We start from the raw sequence: 16,313 nt of genomic DNA, 5'->3' as shown, positions 1-16,313 counted from the left end.
ATACATTTCTAAGAACTCTTGCCTTTGTCAAAAATGCATTTGTTATGTGTTTATTTATCCATTTGACTGGAAAAATCAATTGCTATAGAAGTAAAGTTACAGAAAGTCAATTTCAAGCCAGTTTTGCCATGTGATATTATGCTAAACGAAAAAGGTAGAGGCTTAAAATGCTGGAATATTAATGTCCCTCAATCCATATTCAGCCACTTGAAAACTGGATTTGAGGCCAAACTTTTGTTCCTAGGAACTCCAACCCAAAATTTATATTACTATATTAGAAAAGTTGAAGCATTGTATGACTGGATGGACTTTCTGGTGATTACATGGATATAGCATTTATCTCCTACATATGCTCTATGAAGAACTTTTCTTTCATTCCAAGTCTAAAAGCTCTCACAACTTACATGGAAATATTCTTACATCACAGTAAAGACAATTTTAATTAAAGAAATAAAGGTAGATATAAGTGTAGATGTACATATATATGTATATATGCATACTTATATACATGTACACATACACTTTCATATATATATATGTACACACATGTATGTTTGTTTTTTAAAACACAAATGGTAAAAAAATACAGATATTTAAAATAAAAATCTAGTTGGCAATTAAACACTGTTTTCAGAAATTCATAAATTGGACTAGATTTTTATCTTTCAAGTTTGAAGAATTTAACTCAGTGCTTTTTCTCTAAGTATTTTTGAATAAAGTTGATATGATGTTTGACAAAAGCAATCTCAGACTTTTTCCCCTTCCTCAAATATAAACATAAACTTTTTGCCACAGAAATGGTAAAAAATTACCAAATGTGTTAATAATCTAGTGTTCACAAAATCAGATATACTGTTGAAATCATGAGAAAAAAAATATTTTATTACATTAAATATTGGACTACACAATTATTATTTCAACCTTTTATCTTATCCCAGTCTGGACATTTTTTGGAAGATCACCCAGAACCATGTCATGATACACAAATAGTAATCTTGTGTCCAGCCAGGCAAAAAAAGCATTTATGTTTGACATGGTCTAAAGTTTTCTGCAAAATTTAAAAATACTGTAAATAGAAGCCTGCAAAACTGCAGCAAAAGTAGTTGCATCTTCCATGGCAAAAACACCACAAAGGGAACAATTTTTAGCAATAGGTATTTAATTGAATTCCAGGTTTTGGGACCAAGTCCACAGAATTAAATAGAGGTATATTGTCTGTTCATATGGTTCATCATTCTGAAGAGCCACATGTCTATCTGTGGATGTAAACTGTACTCCCCATAATCAGGACAATATGAGTCCAAGATAAACTTTACAGTGCAATATTATTGAACACATCAGTGTTTAGTTAATTTGTCAGCAGATTGGAAATAGAAGCGATTCATTTTGGAGATAAATAGCAGAACTACTAATGTTTGTAATTACTGTATTCAAATTTTTACTGTACAAAACAAAAATACTAAGAGAATGGCTTATTTCAATGACAAAAAGCCAGACTTACAAGAGCAAGGTAAATATTTTGCAAGTTCCTCAAGTCAACGGAATCCAGTTGTGTACTTACACAACTAGAAGCAAAATGTGGCCCATTAGCTGTAAGTTAAATAGTTAATTTGATAACCATTTAATTACAAACTTCATTACACTTTATTTCTTTGTATATTCAATTAACTAGATGCCTCTTGTTCCTAGGACCTAAATATGCTTTTTTTTCTGCCCCATCTCTGTTCTGCTCAGTGTTTTAAGAATAAACAATTATTCTAAAGTGTAACAGTGCTTAGCATTTCTGGAGTATCATCATACTGCTAGAAATTCTGAAACGTAGCTAAATAACGAACAGGAAAAAAATTGCAAAAACTTGTAATATTAGGATACTATTCATACATAAATGAAAAAAAACACAGTATTGCTGGACTGCAGAGATCTGTGTGCTCTCTTTTCAGCAAAACACATTGCAAAGCTTCTTAGAAGGGTTGGGAAAAACAAATAGTGTGGCTGCCCCATTCAGATTGCTGCTATCCTGCCCACTTCTCTCACAGAAACGCCTCACTCATCTACTCCTCCATCCTCTTGTCATTCCTTAGCTTGAGGTCCTGCATTTTCCAGGGTAAGTGGATGCTGCAGAATAGAGGTGCGAGTTCCCTACAATCAAATAATCAATAGAAATGTGACAACTGTTTGAAGGCTGACAGCTATGGCATTGTGTCTGCCTTTCACTTCCCCTTCTCTCCCCATTTTTCTTGTTTAATGCCAGTAGTGCCAATAGCATTCTCAGTTCTGCATAAGACAGCAAAAGATTTCAGCCTCCTCCTCTGGTTTGGAGTCGCTGTAATTCAGTATGCCACTCTGTAACCTAATGAAAGGCTATTCAGGTTCCCTGGAGACACTGAGCAATATAAAGAACCTGCCCTCTAAAAATGAAGGAGTTCTTGTTTACCCTGTCCTTCAGGATGTAGTGCCTTAATGGACTTGGCCCCCTGAGAGGGAACCATATGCATTAAACAGACTCTTAAGTTTCTGTAAGAAACAACATGCTGGTCAGACATTTTAGCTCCAGCTACACAGAGATCTAAACAACCTACAAAACCAGGATCTTGCCTTCCTATTTTCTAACAACCACAATTAGCTATTCTTGCCATTCCAGATATATCTTCTACATTGTGTTTACCACAGGTCATAAGCTCATTTTTATGCTCTTTAGCCATTTTTAAAAATTACTTTAAAAACTAACTAATAACTAAATTATTATGTGATATGAGAAAAAGTACCACTGTAGCTGTTTTCCTAAAATGAATTCCTCTAAGAAATACCTAAAACTTTATAAAAAAGATAAAACATAGGAAAACATTAAGAAATTAAATATTACAGTATGCAGAATCAACTGAAGATGTATTCACAACCTTAAGTGACCATTAAAATACTGGATGGTAAAGATATATGTATTAAAAATAAAGGTGTGAGAATGTGGGCTCTAGAACTACTGAAGTGGAAGCTGCATTTTTGTCAGACTTTTAACTGATGAGAGGACTGACATAACATCTGGTGTTTCAAACAGTGTGTAGGAATGTCTAGAAATTCCAGGCTATATCTTCTGGGATTAACCACTTGAAATTCAGCTCATTTTGTTAAAGATGAGAGTAAAATATGAAATAGGGAAGGGAAGGGAAGGGAAGGGAAGGGAAGGGAAGGGAAGGGAAGGGAAGGGAAGGGAAGGGAAGGGAAGGGAAGGGAAGGGAAGGGAAGGGAAGGGAAGGGAAGGGAAGGGAAGGGAAGGGAAGGGAAGGGAAGGGAAGGGAAGGGACGGGAAGGGAAGGGAAGGGAAGGGAAGGGAAGGGAAGGGAAGGGAAGGGAAGGGAAGGGAAGGGAAGGGAAGGGAAGGGAAGGGAAGGGAAGGGAAGGGAAGGGAAGGGAAGGGAAGGGAAGGGAAGGGAAGGGAAGGGAGGGAAGGGAAGGGAAGGGAAGGGAAGGGAAGGGAAGGGAAGGGAAGGGAAGGGAAGGGAAGGGAAGGGAAGGGAAGGGAAGGGAAGGGAAGGGAAGGGAAGGGAAGGGAAGGGAAGGGAAGGGGTCTCACTCATGTTTTGTTTCCAGTAACTACATTGAGAAACCAGGATTCTCTTCCACCTTTTTTTTTTTCGTTCATCACAGAATTTCATGCACTTATGAACTTTTGAAGTAAAATGTGAGACCACATGAGTGATTCAGTAAACTCAATATTACTTGTCAAAACACACACGCACAAAAGAGAATATCACTTTAATAACCAACCTAAACCAGTCTGATAACCAACCTAAAATAATATTCAGAATTCTCAAAAAAAGGTGGCTTTTTCTTCAAACAAATTATTTTATCTTTTATCCTCTTTTTGAATGAGAGGCACATCTCCCTTTGCCAATTTCTATTCCCATCTACTTTTCCTTACAATAATTATTCATGGATGATATATCATTTTAGCCATTGAGTAGGAACTCCTACTTCCATTGAAGTCCTCATTCACAAATAGCCCTTTCAGATATGTCTCAGGATGATTACTGACTAAAGAATATTATTTTTCATTCTGTATTATTTTTCAATGATTTATCTTCAGGAATGCATTTTCTATAGGTAATTGATGCAATTTAATCTTTTTCTCCAGTAATGCAAGTGATAACATGTTTTTTTTCTACTGAAGGTGGGTTGTCAAAAAGATATAAATTAATTGTTCTGGTTGTAGTGTAGACCATTAGAAAAATCCTTCATTAGCAGTTATTAAATGCATGTAGAACACATGGAAGCAGCAGTACTACCGACCTCAGAAATGGCAGTGTCAGAATGCAAACATAAACAGAATGTCAAGGGATTTCTTTCAGCGATTTCTTACAAATCCAAGCAATTCCTGCTCATTTACTCATTTGCGGATGCTGCCTCTTTGTGGCAGAATGCCATGCAAAATGTACCTTTCACACTAAGGACCTCATCCTATGCTTGTACTGACACCTATGCAAACTCATAAACATGAGTTTACAACCACACAGGAAAGATATATATACACATGAACAGACACAAAGTTTGCAGGAGCTTCTCCTTCAATCTTCTCTGAGCAAGCCTTTCTCTGGCAAAGTCAGTGAGGCTGAAAATTTTCTTACTTATACCCATTTAACAACAGCAGGCCTTTACTGAGCTTAAATGGAAGAAGAACCAGGCCACTGATTTCAGCAATAGTTATAAAGACAGCAATTCAAAGTTAGAGCTCCAAAACTGCACCTCAGGCAGCCACACACACATCTCTCACTGGTGTCAATGGGAAGTCTGCAGGAGACAGAGAGCAGTGAACAGAATAGCCATTTGTTATGTCTCTTGTGACAAAAGAACACTCCTCAACTCTGCATTTCAAACTGAAATAACACTCCACTTACTAAACTGTCCAAGCTAAATACAGTCATGCTTGTTTTTTGATTTTTTTTTTTGCTTTTGCTCAGTGTGGGTGGCATAGAGGGAAGAACACACGCCAAGAAAACATTTTTCTTGAATTCCAACAGACCAGTTATACAGCTTTGTTTTTGTAGAAAGTGACAGATTGTACATGGGTAGGAAATTAAGAATAGAACAGAGCCCTTTTGCAATAAAAGATGTACTAGTGAGCAACTCTGGAAACAATATGAAATATAATAACCTAATGAAGAAAGAAAACACGTGAAATATCACTTACCCTGCTCCATATATTAAAGAACACCTCAGTAAGGAAAGAAAATACAAATATAGAACTATCCTGTTTAATATGTTGTTGAAACATACACCCCTGTGTTGCTTTCTGACCCACGTTATATATGCTGGTAATTACCACATGTCATGTTTCAAAAACAGAGAACACATTATGCTTTGCCTAGAAACGTTAGATCTTTTTGATGAGCCTTAACTGCTAGGAAAGAGAATCCAATGTACAAACAGATTATTTTGGCCAGAAATTTTAAAGTTCAGATACTCATTACTTCAGGATCTTACATTTGAAATATTTACCAAGTGTTTATTCAGAAACTATTAAAAAAATCACATGTGCTGGGATACATATGAGACATCAGTTGTCCCATCTTACAGTGATGCTGTGTTTATGAATATCCTTGCCATTGCCTGCTGCCCAAAGGGGTAAAGACATTTTATAGAGATGTGTACAGTCCATCATTTGGTCTTTCAGGATGCCAGTAAACATGTGGATCTGTACAAGTGCAATTGTACTTGACTAAACAATCATAAACTGGCTACAACAGTTGCAAAATCATTGTATTTTGGTAAACTAATACAAAACTTTTTAAAAAAAGAAAAAAATTAAACCAACAAATCAAAAATGAACCTTTTTTTTTACTGATAAAATGAATGCCTTCTCCATGTCCCTCACTAGTTTGCCCAACCAGACTCCTGAGCAGGAGGTTGCTAAATAACACATTTTTTCAATAGAGAAACATGATTTTTTTCCTATTGTGATCAGATTTTATGTCTCCGATTGTCTGCTGAGATTTGGTCATAACTGGCATTATTTATAGAGATTTAAAAGGTCTTTCTGATACTATATCAGATTTGGGAAAAAAGCTCTCACTGTAGTGCAATACTTTAAAGCAATCCACAACCTTTGGACCCCATCCTAAAAATAAAAAAACAAAAAACAAACAAACAAAAAAAACCCCAGTCAAACATTCCAATATTTTTACTTGTAAGAAGAATTCTGCATCCTCTTTCCTAATTTTTTGGGCTTTTGACAAACTTTGCCCAATGAGTGATTCTCCAGAACTACACGCATTGGTAAAGTTGTTCATGTGCTTAAGTGCCTGCAGGATGAAGGCCTAAGCTGGGACTTCTTTCACAAATAGAGATACTCAAGTGAGTTAAAAATTTGCAACATTAGGCCCTAAAATAGTGAAGGAAAGAGAAATGCTAATGTGCATATAAAAATAGGTGCTACAATAAAATATTTTTTTTATATTTCATCAATAAGTTATTTTCACTAACCAGTTATGGATCATATATCTCTGCACTCTTTAATGATTTGTCCACATCTACAGTGATCCCTTTAAAGATCATAATATATATTTTTTTAATTCAAAAGTCCAGAAAGTATACAAACACATCCTTAAAAAAAGGAAACCTTGTATTAAAGTCGGGGTGTGCTAATCTCTCCATAAAAGCCATTTAGACTCACCCATGGCTAAAAGGGGAAAATGTGCGCTGTACTCTTTAACCAGAGAGAAAACTAAAATAAAGAATGCCTGTAAAAGAAGAAAAAAAAAAAGGCAAGAGATAATAAAGACAAAAAAAAAAAAAAAAAAAAAAAAAAGCACGACCTGATGTGACCTGACAAGAAACCATGAAACTTCCTGCCACCTTCCCCAAATGCACATGGACACCCGCACAATGCCAGTGTTGTGCCCATTTTACACAATAGGTGGTTTCCGACTTCCAAATGCAGTAACAGAGGAAAAAAAACAACAAACCAAAACCAAACCAAAGCGAACAGCACACCCTTTCAGAATCATTCCCCGAAGCTGAAAAGTCCTGTGCCAAGGCACTTCACCCTACAATAAAATGAATTAAATGGGGAAAAAGAGGAGGGGGGCGAGGTGTGTGTGTGTAGGGAGGTCAGCATTTACGTTTCTTTGTTTTGCGTGTGGTTGTTAAATACAAATACTCTAGAGAAGGGGCTGCTGAGACTGGCGAGGGGACGGGGGTCGGGGGGGGGCTGTTTCTCAGAACTGGCTGAATGTGGTCTGTTTTTCCAGCACTTCGAGGTAGTCCGGCTCTGCGTTTAGTTTTGCTTTTAGCTCCAGATACTCGTTCCTGTTGGGCTCTACATAGACAGTACTCGGGGGGCTGTAGAGCACCGTCTCCCGGAGCCTGGCGTCCCCCGGCCCCGGGTGCAAGTACTGGTGGGCACGCCTAAGGTCATAGTTAGGGGAGTACGTGTAGGCGGCGGGGAGCTTGGGGTAGTCGGGGAGGGTGGAGCCGGGAGTACCCAGCGTGGAGGGGGAGTGTTTGTCGGGCTCCAAAATGCCCCTGTAAAAGCGATCGGCGTCTTGCACCGGCGAGAGCAGCTCCTCCCGCGGCTCGATGGTGCTCACGCTGTACGCGGGGCTGCGCGCCGGCGCATCCTCCCCGCCGGGCGCCGGAGGCGGCGGGGGCGGCGGCGCGCCCCCCCCGGGTGGCAGGGGGTGGCTGCTGTAGGTGACCTTGAGCTCGTGAAGGTCTTTGTAATCCTCGCCCGAGTTGCCTTCCCGGGAGCGGTAGATGGGGTTCTTGCACATGTGGCCCAGGGGGTGCGGGATGTACTCGTAGACGTGGCCGGCGGGGGTCTTCACCTTGGGCAGCGCCGCGCCCCCGCCGCCGCCGCCGCTGCCGCCGCCGCGGTGGGGCGGGTGCTGCTGGAGGTGGGGGTGGTGGTGGTGGCCGCCGCCGCTGTAGACGCTGTACTGCATATTGAAGGAGCTCACGTCGGAGTTGTTGGCGCTGGCGTGGTCGCCCTGGCCCTTCTTGCGCCGCTTCATCACCAGGACGAAGAGACCCGCCGCCACGAAGACGGACATGATGAAGACGAGCAGCAGGCTGAGGATCAGCACCGAGAGCGGTACCGAGGAGCTGCCGCCGCCGGCGCCGCCCGCGGGCGCGGAGCCGCCCGCCGCCGCCGCCGTGCCATTGAGGCGCACGGTGGAGGAGGAGGGGGTGGTCCTGGCTGGCAGCTGGCCCGGGGACGGCGTGGGCGTGGAGACGACGATGTCCGAGTAGTCGGGGCACAGCAGCTCTGCCCGCACGGCCCGCATGTCGCTCTGGGCAAACTTCTTAGGGGACTCGCAGATAACCTGGTCCACCAGGACACCGGTGTTGAGCTGTTCCAGCCACAGCTTCATGCCCACCACGTCGCAGGTGCAGTCCCAGGGGTTCTCGTGCAGGTCGATCTGCAGCAAGGATTTCAGCTGGTCCAGCACCCCGCTCACCGGCAAGTAGGAGAAGTGGTTGCTCCGCAGGCTCAGCCTATAGAGAGACAGACCAGAAAAAATGTTCCCTGGCAAAGACCTCAGCAGATTGTTGTTCAAAAACAAGAGCTGAAGGTTGGGGACAGATTCAAAGGTGCCTGCCTCTATCTCCCGAATGACGTTGTACTGCAGGAAGAGGTACTGCAGGCTTTGCAGCCCATAGAACAGCTCTGGGCTCAGCCGCTCGATCCGGTTCCCATTCAGGTACAGCCTTCGCAAATTAGTTAAATCCCCAAAAGCCCGGTCCTGAATGACCGAGATCCGATTATTGCCCAGATGCAGCAAATCCAGCCCAGTGGCATCCACAAAATCTGCCCTGCGTACCAGCGCAATGTAGTTTTCCGTCAAATACATCTTCTTGGGATTATAGGGTTTGGGCTGCAGTTCAGAAATGCTCTCAATCTTCCTCTCCTGACAATTGACATTGAGGCCCAGGTCAGAAATCTGCAGGTTGCAAGTGCAGGCAGTGGGGCACTCCAAAGGCACCGGGGATTTGGTCTGGTAGGCAATGCTGGGGCCATAGTTGCTGTATCCCAGGTCTTTTGAGGGCAGGCGAGAGGTGGGGCGCACCCTTGTCTTGTTGGGTTGGCGGGTCCCTTTGGGGGGCTTCAAGGGAGATTTGTAAACAGCTGAAGAAGAAGTGGCCACAGAGTTGACTGAGGCCGGGGTAGTGTGGAAATACCCTGTAGTGCTCAATGGTGTCTGAGGTCTCATTTCATAATCAGAGATGAGCCTCCTGGGGCAAAGCTCCTGCTTAGAGACTTCATCCAAGTCTCGACCATGTAAGCGGAAAGGGGTCTCGCAAACCACATCTCCCACCAGCGCGGAGTATGAGATACTGTCCAGCCAATCCTTTAGAGCAATCAACTCACAAGAGCAATTCCAGGGGTTTTCCTCCAGCTGCAGCTCCACAACTTTATCCATGTGCTGCAGGAGGCCCACATAGGGCAACAGCTTCAGCCGATTACCCCTCAGGTCCAGGTGAGTTAAGGGCACAAAACGGAAAAGGTTGTTGGGCAAACTGGAGAGGAGGTTATCATTGAGAATCAGCACCTGCAACAGATGCAGTTTGCTGAAGGCATTGGGTTCAATGACGCTAATATAATTATAATCGACCTGTAGGTATTCCAAACTCTCTAGCCCAAGGAAAGTGTCATCCCGTAAAAGTTCCAACTTGTTATTGTTCAAGTGCAGCCTCCTTAAACCTCTCAGACCATGGAAGGCCCCAGTTTCGATGTCTTGTATGTCATTGCTGCCCAGATGTAAAATCGAAGCCCCTGTGTAATTGACAAACTGGTTTGGATACAGCCTGTTCAAAAGGTTCCCAGACAACAAGAGGTGGTAAACAGGGAACTTTGGCGGACTGATCTCAAAAAGGCTGATGATCCCTCTGTTTTCACAGCTCACTGTTAAGATGCTGTCCTTCTCCTCACAAGGACATGCATTATCACAGATTTCCCCATAATACTCGATGCTTTCTGCCCAGGAAAGGACTAGAGATGTTAAAGCAAATGCGATCGTCTGCAGCATCCAGATATGCATTTTTTTGTTGAGGTCCTGTTCCAAAGTTACTGTAGAGCAGCAAGCATACATTTTATTTCCTGTAAGGATAAGGAGAAAAAAAAAAAAGTAGAATAATAGGGTAGCCCCATAACATATGAAATGGAAACAAAGTTTATATATGTCTTCAGTAGGGTAGAGAATGGACTGTTCACCAGTCAAAAAACCCCCCTCCTGTCACTTCTAATTCCCACACTTTTGGAAACTGGATGACATGCCTTGATTAAAGGGTTGATAGGCAACTCCTTGTGAGTCAAATGCCTGCGGTGTCTAAAAAGGTGAGGTCACAGTAGGAATTGCTCTGGTTCTGTTAGTGTGGGGTGAATGTCAATGCTTCTTTGGATTTCCTTTTCACAACCAGCCCCATAAATATACATAAAATGGCTGTCAGTTCAGTTTCACGTTTCTAATTTAAGAGAAAAGAAACACCATTTCACCAGGTTTCCCACCTCCCCTATTACCCAGATCCCTCTTCCCTTCAGAACCTCCCTGCTAAACCAGTGCACCAAGGTCTTCCCCTCCTTTTACCTTGATTTTAAACTAGTGATGGAAATACCATGGTAGGAATCCAAAGAAAAAATGCTCAGTGCTGAAAATGGCATCTTAATTTAACAGAGGGAACACTGACACATTCTCCACATCACACATTTTTTAAAACTCTTTTATGCTGGTGGTTTTTTCCCTAGCTATACATTTACAAAGCACACACCCACCCACACAGACATGCACACACGCGCACACACACACACATGCACAAACGCACGCACCCCCAGATGACTTTTGTGCAGGAATTCTTCTGTAATGAGATTAAATACATTAACCTCCTACTTCAGTGCACTTAACAGCTCTCTTCAATTACGGAAATTGTGCATCTTTACAAAAGCCAGTAATATTAATTGATATGTGATCCCCTCCCAAGTTATACACAGTGTAACAGAGCTCATTTCAAGCAGAAATCTCCTGTTCTCTCTCTCTCACACACACATACATACTCTCAAAAGAAATGTTTTAACCACTCACCCAAAATTTGTGAAAAATGTAAAACATGCAGGTCATCTTCGGAGTCTCATCCATATCTGACATAGCGCTTATTCCCAATGTTCTGCAAAACTAGCCTGGTAGAAGTGGAGAGATCTAAATAGGTCTCATGAAAATATCTCATTGCCAACACTCCAAACATCAGAGTTACTGATTATAAGCAGCGATGGCTGTCAGTGCTCTTCATCCTTTAGGGAAGAAGACACCCAGGCTGATTAAAAGCCAAGGAGGGTAGAAGGGAAACCCTACCATTGACCTACGTCAGTAATTTAATGTCCGAATTCCACGTAGCTGGAAACAAATCCTTTCCTTTTTTGCCGTCTTTCTGACTCCTCGTGGCTTTCTTCTACTTCTACTAGTCTAAAGGCAATATGAATAGGGAAAAGAAATGCATTTTGTGTGTCGGTAGGGGAAGACTAATAAATCATCAGGTTTAAATGCTGGGATCTTGGAGCAGGCTTGCATTTTCTACCGTCCACCTCAGAGCTCCAATCCTCATGACACAACTCTGGTTTGGAGGAACGCATCCTAAAAAATGAGAAGTCTCAGTACTGCAAGACATCTCCTGTGGCATCAGGTTCAAGGCTGCAAAACTAGCACTTGCAGCAAAGGCAATCATGCAGCAAGAAATCGGAAGTCTCCGTGAATCTCTCTAATTCTGACCAGACGTCAACTGGATTGGAATTACTCAAAGCAGAAAGGCTTCACTGCATAAAGGCAGCAGAAATCTTACTCAAAGGCATGTATCTAGCATATTTTTTCTCAGCTCGATCAGATCTATTAATCCATTAACCAACAGTTCTTCGGAGAAGAAAAAAAAAAAACCCACAATGACAACCTATTGCAAACCTGCCCGGTCAGTGTTAAACTCCCAGGCATTTTACAACTTTAATTCAATTACGGTTAGCAAAAGAGGCAAATACAATTTTCCCTCCCTCTCCCTTTCCCCTTTCTCTGACAAAAAAAAAAGGCGGGGGATGGGAGGTAAAGAAAATAAAGTTGTAGCTGGCTATATGCAAGGTTGCAATCCCGCCCTGGAAACCCCTCTGTGATGACTGTGTGCTGCTGTTCGCCAGCTCCCTACAGAGGTTCAGATTGAGGGGGGGGGCAGGGGGTGGGGGCGACGGGGGGGGAGGGGAGAAGAGGAAAGGGGTTGCATCGGGATTTTTCTTGCGTGTGTGTGTGGGTTTTTTTTTTTTTTTTTTCCCCGAAGAGTTCAACCCTTAGATTACCGCACTGCATATCCGGCTGGAAGCAGCTTTCAGTACCGCCGACAGCAGCAGCGAGCGAGCAGCTCCAGCCGGACACTGCCACCCAACTGAGCAGCACCCCGAGTTGGGAGAAATGGCTTTCGCGGAAGGGGGGCAAACGGCGGGGAACCGGGGGTGGAAAGCAACAGCAAGGAAAGACCAGGCGGGGAAGGGCCGGGGGGGAGAGGGGGGGTGGTGGGGGACGAGGAAGGGAGGAAGAAAGGAGGGAAAGAGAACGAGAGAAAAGTCAAGCCCGGTACTTACTTCGCCCGAAACCTCCAGGGCCCAAGCATGGTGGCAGCCCATGAAGATGCCGACCCGCTGCGCGGGCGCTGCGCGGAGCCGCCGGGGCGGCGGAGGCGAGGACAGCAGCGCCGGGGAGCTCGGTGCGGAGCGCGCACGGGCACCCCCCGCACGCAGGCGGCGCCGAGGCACAGCGCGCGCTCAGGGGCGCGCACACGCGGCCACACGCGCCGCGCACTCGCACTCACAGAGGCGCGCGCGCGCGCCCGGGGAGCCGCGGGGGCGCGCCCGCCGCGCACGCGCGCTCCGGCGCGCGCCCGCGCGGCGGGGGCGGGGGCGGCCGGCGGAGCGCCGCGCTGTGCCCGCGCCGCCGAGCGCCGCGGGGAGGCGGAGGGAGGGGAGCGAGGGCGGGGCGGCGGCGCCGAGCGGCTGCGGGGGGGCGCGGAGGGAGGCGGGAGTGCAGGGGCCGCGGCGAGGGCCGCGCTGCTGGGCGGGTGTCCCCGGGTGACGGCGCGGCGGCGGCAGCAAGCCCTGCGGGGCGTCGCGAAGCCGGCCCGCACTGGCACCCAGCGCACGGGCACACGCAGGCACACACATGCCGATACGAGCGCGGCGCCCCCGCCCCTCCACTCCTCCGCACCACGCACCCCGGGGCTGCCCTCGCACTTTCGCCAGCACGGGCCAACTTTCTCCCCGCTCCTCCACCGCTCTGGACGCCGGTCCCGCTGCCCGCACCCCTCGGGCGGAGGTCCGCGGCCGTCCTGTCCTCTCCCGCAGCGCTCGCTGGCCGCGGCCGGGCGGCGCGTAGCGGAGCCGCGGGGAGGGGGGCGGCGGGAGTCGGTGGCGTGGCGGTCGCCACTGCCGCTGCTCACTGTGTGTGAGAGCTCCGCAGCATTCTCGGGGACCGCGGGGAATTGGGCAGTCGCGGGGGAACAAAGTGTCGGGTTTCGCTACGCGCATTCTGCGACATCGGGAACGCGGGCGTGTGTCGAAGCCGTTCGGCTTCACTTTTCTCCTCTGCCCACCCCAGAGGCGGGTCGCGGAGGGAGCCGGGGCACGGATGCAACAGCAGCATCTAAGAGACTCTGCCCCCCCCCCCCCCCCCCCCCACGCCCGCCGGGCCGCTCCCCGCGGCAGCGCCGGGGCCCGCGGAGCCGGCCGAGCTCCCGGGCGCTCCAGGCGGCCGCAGGCTCCCGCGCGGCGCGGTGCGGTGCGGTGTCTCCCGCCGCCGCCAGGTGGCAGCGCAGGGCGGCGGATGGGCTGCGCGGGGCGGCCGCGGGCGCTGCCCCCGGCTCGGGCGGCGTGGCGGGAGCGGCCGCGGCGGGCACGGAGGAGGAGATACCGGGGCGAGCGCGTTTCTTTTGTTCCCGAGGGAATAACCGCCGTTACTAGGTGTGCATGCTGGGGGGGGGGGGGTGGGGGGCACAGAGGGGTGCCGAGGCTGGCTGTAGTTCTGGGTGTGGGTTTTTTTCTGATTAAATTTAGGGTTTTATTTTCGGCAAAATTGCGTGTTTGGCTGATCTTAAAAAAAAGAAAAAAGAAGGCGGTATAATTGCGTACGTGCAAAGATGTGCACGTGTTCGCATTTGCGTATTAATTGCTGCTATGTGCTGTCTAGATTGTAGTATGTAAATCTAGCAGTACATAGTACATAAATGTAGTAAATCTAATGGTGTTGTGCGCACAGGAACACATGGAGTACACCCCATGTGCACAGCACAGAGGTTGGAATCCAGCTTTAACTCAAAGGTAATGCTAGATGATTGTGTCCGTTTTTCCTGTTCTAGTGTAAGCATTGAACAATACTCTTGTCTGTGGTATGTGATTTCTGCACATCTGTATCTTCAGCAGACCTCTGTGAAGTCATAGCTTAACATCCCAACATGCTAAACCCAAAAAAAAGTTAGTGCTAAAAAATAGTCTTTTTTGTAATGCTCAGCCTTCCCTAAAAGGCGTATTCATCTTCTCTGGAAACATAAAAGGAGTGTGACTCAAATTGTGTTTCCCTAGGCCTGAAATAAGCAAGATCTGTTTTTTTGGATGGAAGACAAATTTCTTACATGAACCAGGTAATTTTCCTGGCCTTGTAGAAGCTCTTGGAAATCTTCTCTGTGGGACAAAGTACTTACTTCTATTCTTAAAGGATCACTGACTTTCCTGTTATGATGCAAACCCAGTTAATTCAGTGGTTTTGAATGGCTTTAGATGGTATTCCAAGCTGCTACTTTGAGTCAGGAAAAAATACCAAGCCACACCCCATACGGTTTTTTTTCTACCTACGTATGTTTTTTTAAGCTTTTCTAATATGCAACATGGAATTTATCATAGTAGAACAAAAAATAATCACAGATACTGAACACATCAGTCTTACAGAATATGTCTTACAGGAGTTTCTTATGGCTTCACTATTTTTGAAAAATTTCTTCCTTTTGAATTAATAATTCTGCATTTTGAATATATGGGATACTATGCATATATGCTTGCATTTTTTAGGCCTGTCATATTTATAGCATCTGCCTGTGATCCTATGCTATTTTTCTCTCTGACACAGAAAATTAGACACACATAAATAGTTTTTTATTCATAACAGAGAAAGATATTTTACATAACCTTGTCAGCTAAGCTGAGCTTAACTCCTTCCTGAAACTGTTTTGGAGAAGTTGACATTTCATAACTCTGAAATCATGTTAAAAGTTATCATGTTAAAAATTATCATGTTAAAGTCAACATTGTAGATATATTTCAGTTTAATTTTTCTGATCCTGAACTAGTGAGATATTAAAAAAGCATAATAAGTAGAAAGTCTGATTTAATCAAATCTTACTTTCAAGTTGTTATACTGCTAGATGGTTTTAGTAGCATGTGGGAGATTTAAATAGTTATTAGTGTAGAACTATCATGCTGTTCTTCCATTCAGTCCTATTCTTAGCCCAAAAGTATTTCTGGCAGTGAAAAGTTATATCTGAATATTTGAACTAGATCTGCCATTTTTAAACAAAAAACATCAAACAGTAAATAATACTAATTTTTTTTAGTTTTTTATTATAGTTTTAATTTTTATTATTTTGGTTTTTTACTTTTACATATATTTTTTTTACTTTTATATTTGATTTTCTTATTATAGTTTTGCCTCTTGATAATTTATTTTTCATCTGCCTTTCATTAAACTGGGAAATCCTAAACTCCTTTCAACTGAAATATTCAGGAGGAAAGTTGGAAATAATTTAAATAATCCTCATATGGAATACAAGTAGAGGGACCTGAGTGAGGATGGAGCAAGAGTAAAGATAGTTCAACAAAAGCATATGAGGCATGGTATGTACAACTTGTAAGTGTTCAGGTCTACCCTCTTTTTATGGTACTTAAATTTATAACATTGGCAGGAACAGTTGATCTAGCATGTGGAATCAGACATGGGAAAACAGGAATTTGGAGTTTCCAAACTTGTTGAATGAAATATATTGGAACAGAAGGACAGACACTCTCTAAGAAGGGCAAAGTGTTGAAATAATTTCATGGTAATGTGCTAAAACACATTAAGGAGTGAAGACTGTTACCAATAGTGCAATAAAAATGTTACATTTGAGGGTGAAGATGAGATAGTGTCCACTTGAATGAAAATCATTGAGCAAAGGGTAGGAAGAATACTAGGGATGCAATCTATTATGAATCTGCTGGTCCAAATTGGAGCTGGAAAATAATGCCTACAAATATTGGGGGGGAATTAAAGCTA

The 16,313-nt window shown here is 44.6% G+C and overlaps 1 protein-coding gene across 1 annotated transcript; it reads right to left on the bottom strand.

Moving 5' to 3' along the window:
• Positions 1 to 6,784: 6,784 nt before the first annotated feature.
• On the bottom strand, positions 6,785 to 12,703 carry SLITRK5 (SLIT and NTRK like family member 5). Its single transcript, XM_050980267.1, has 3 exons — positions 12,602 to 12,703; positions 11,070 to 11,164; positions 6,785 to 10,090 (listed from the first exon to the last, which is right to left on the bottom strand). Exon 3 carries the CDS (start codon positions 10,080 to 10,082, stop codon positions 7,209 to 7,211), a length of 2,874 nt encoding a protein of 957 aa, XP_050836224.1. The 5' UTR covers positions 10,083 to 10,090; positions 11,070 to 11,164; positions 12,602 to 12,703; the 3' UTR covers positions 6,785 to 7,208.
• Positions 12,704 to 16,313: the final 3,610 nt, after the last annotated feature.

Source organism: Serinus canaria, chromosome 1 (assembly GCF_022539315.1).
Source record: "Serinus canaria isolate serCan28SL12 chromosome 1, serCan2020, whole genome shotgun sequence".
NCBI lineage: Eukaryota > Metazoa > Chordata > Aves > Passeriformes > Fringillidae > Serinus > Serinus canaria.
This window is presented reverse-complemented; position numbering and strand designations above follow the sequence as displayed.

Excerpts from the sequence above, each read along its gene's own strand:
- SLITRK5 (XM_050980267.1), bottom strand. The coding sequence starts at position 10,082 with ATGTATGCTTGCTGCTCTACAGTAACTTTGGAACAGGACCTCAACAAA.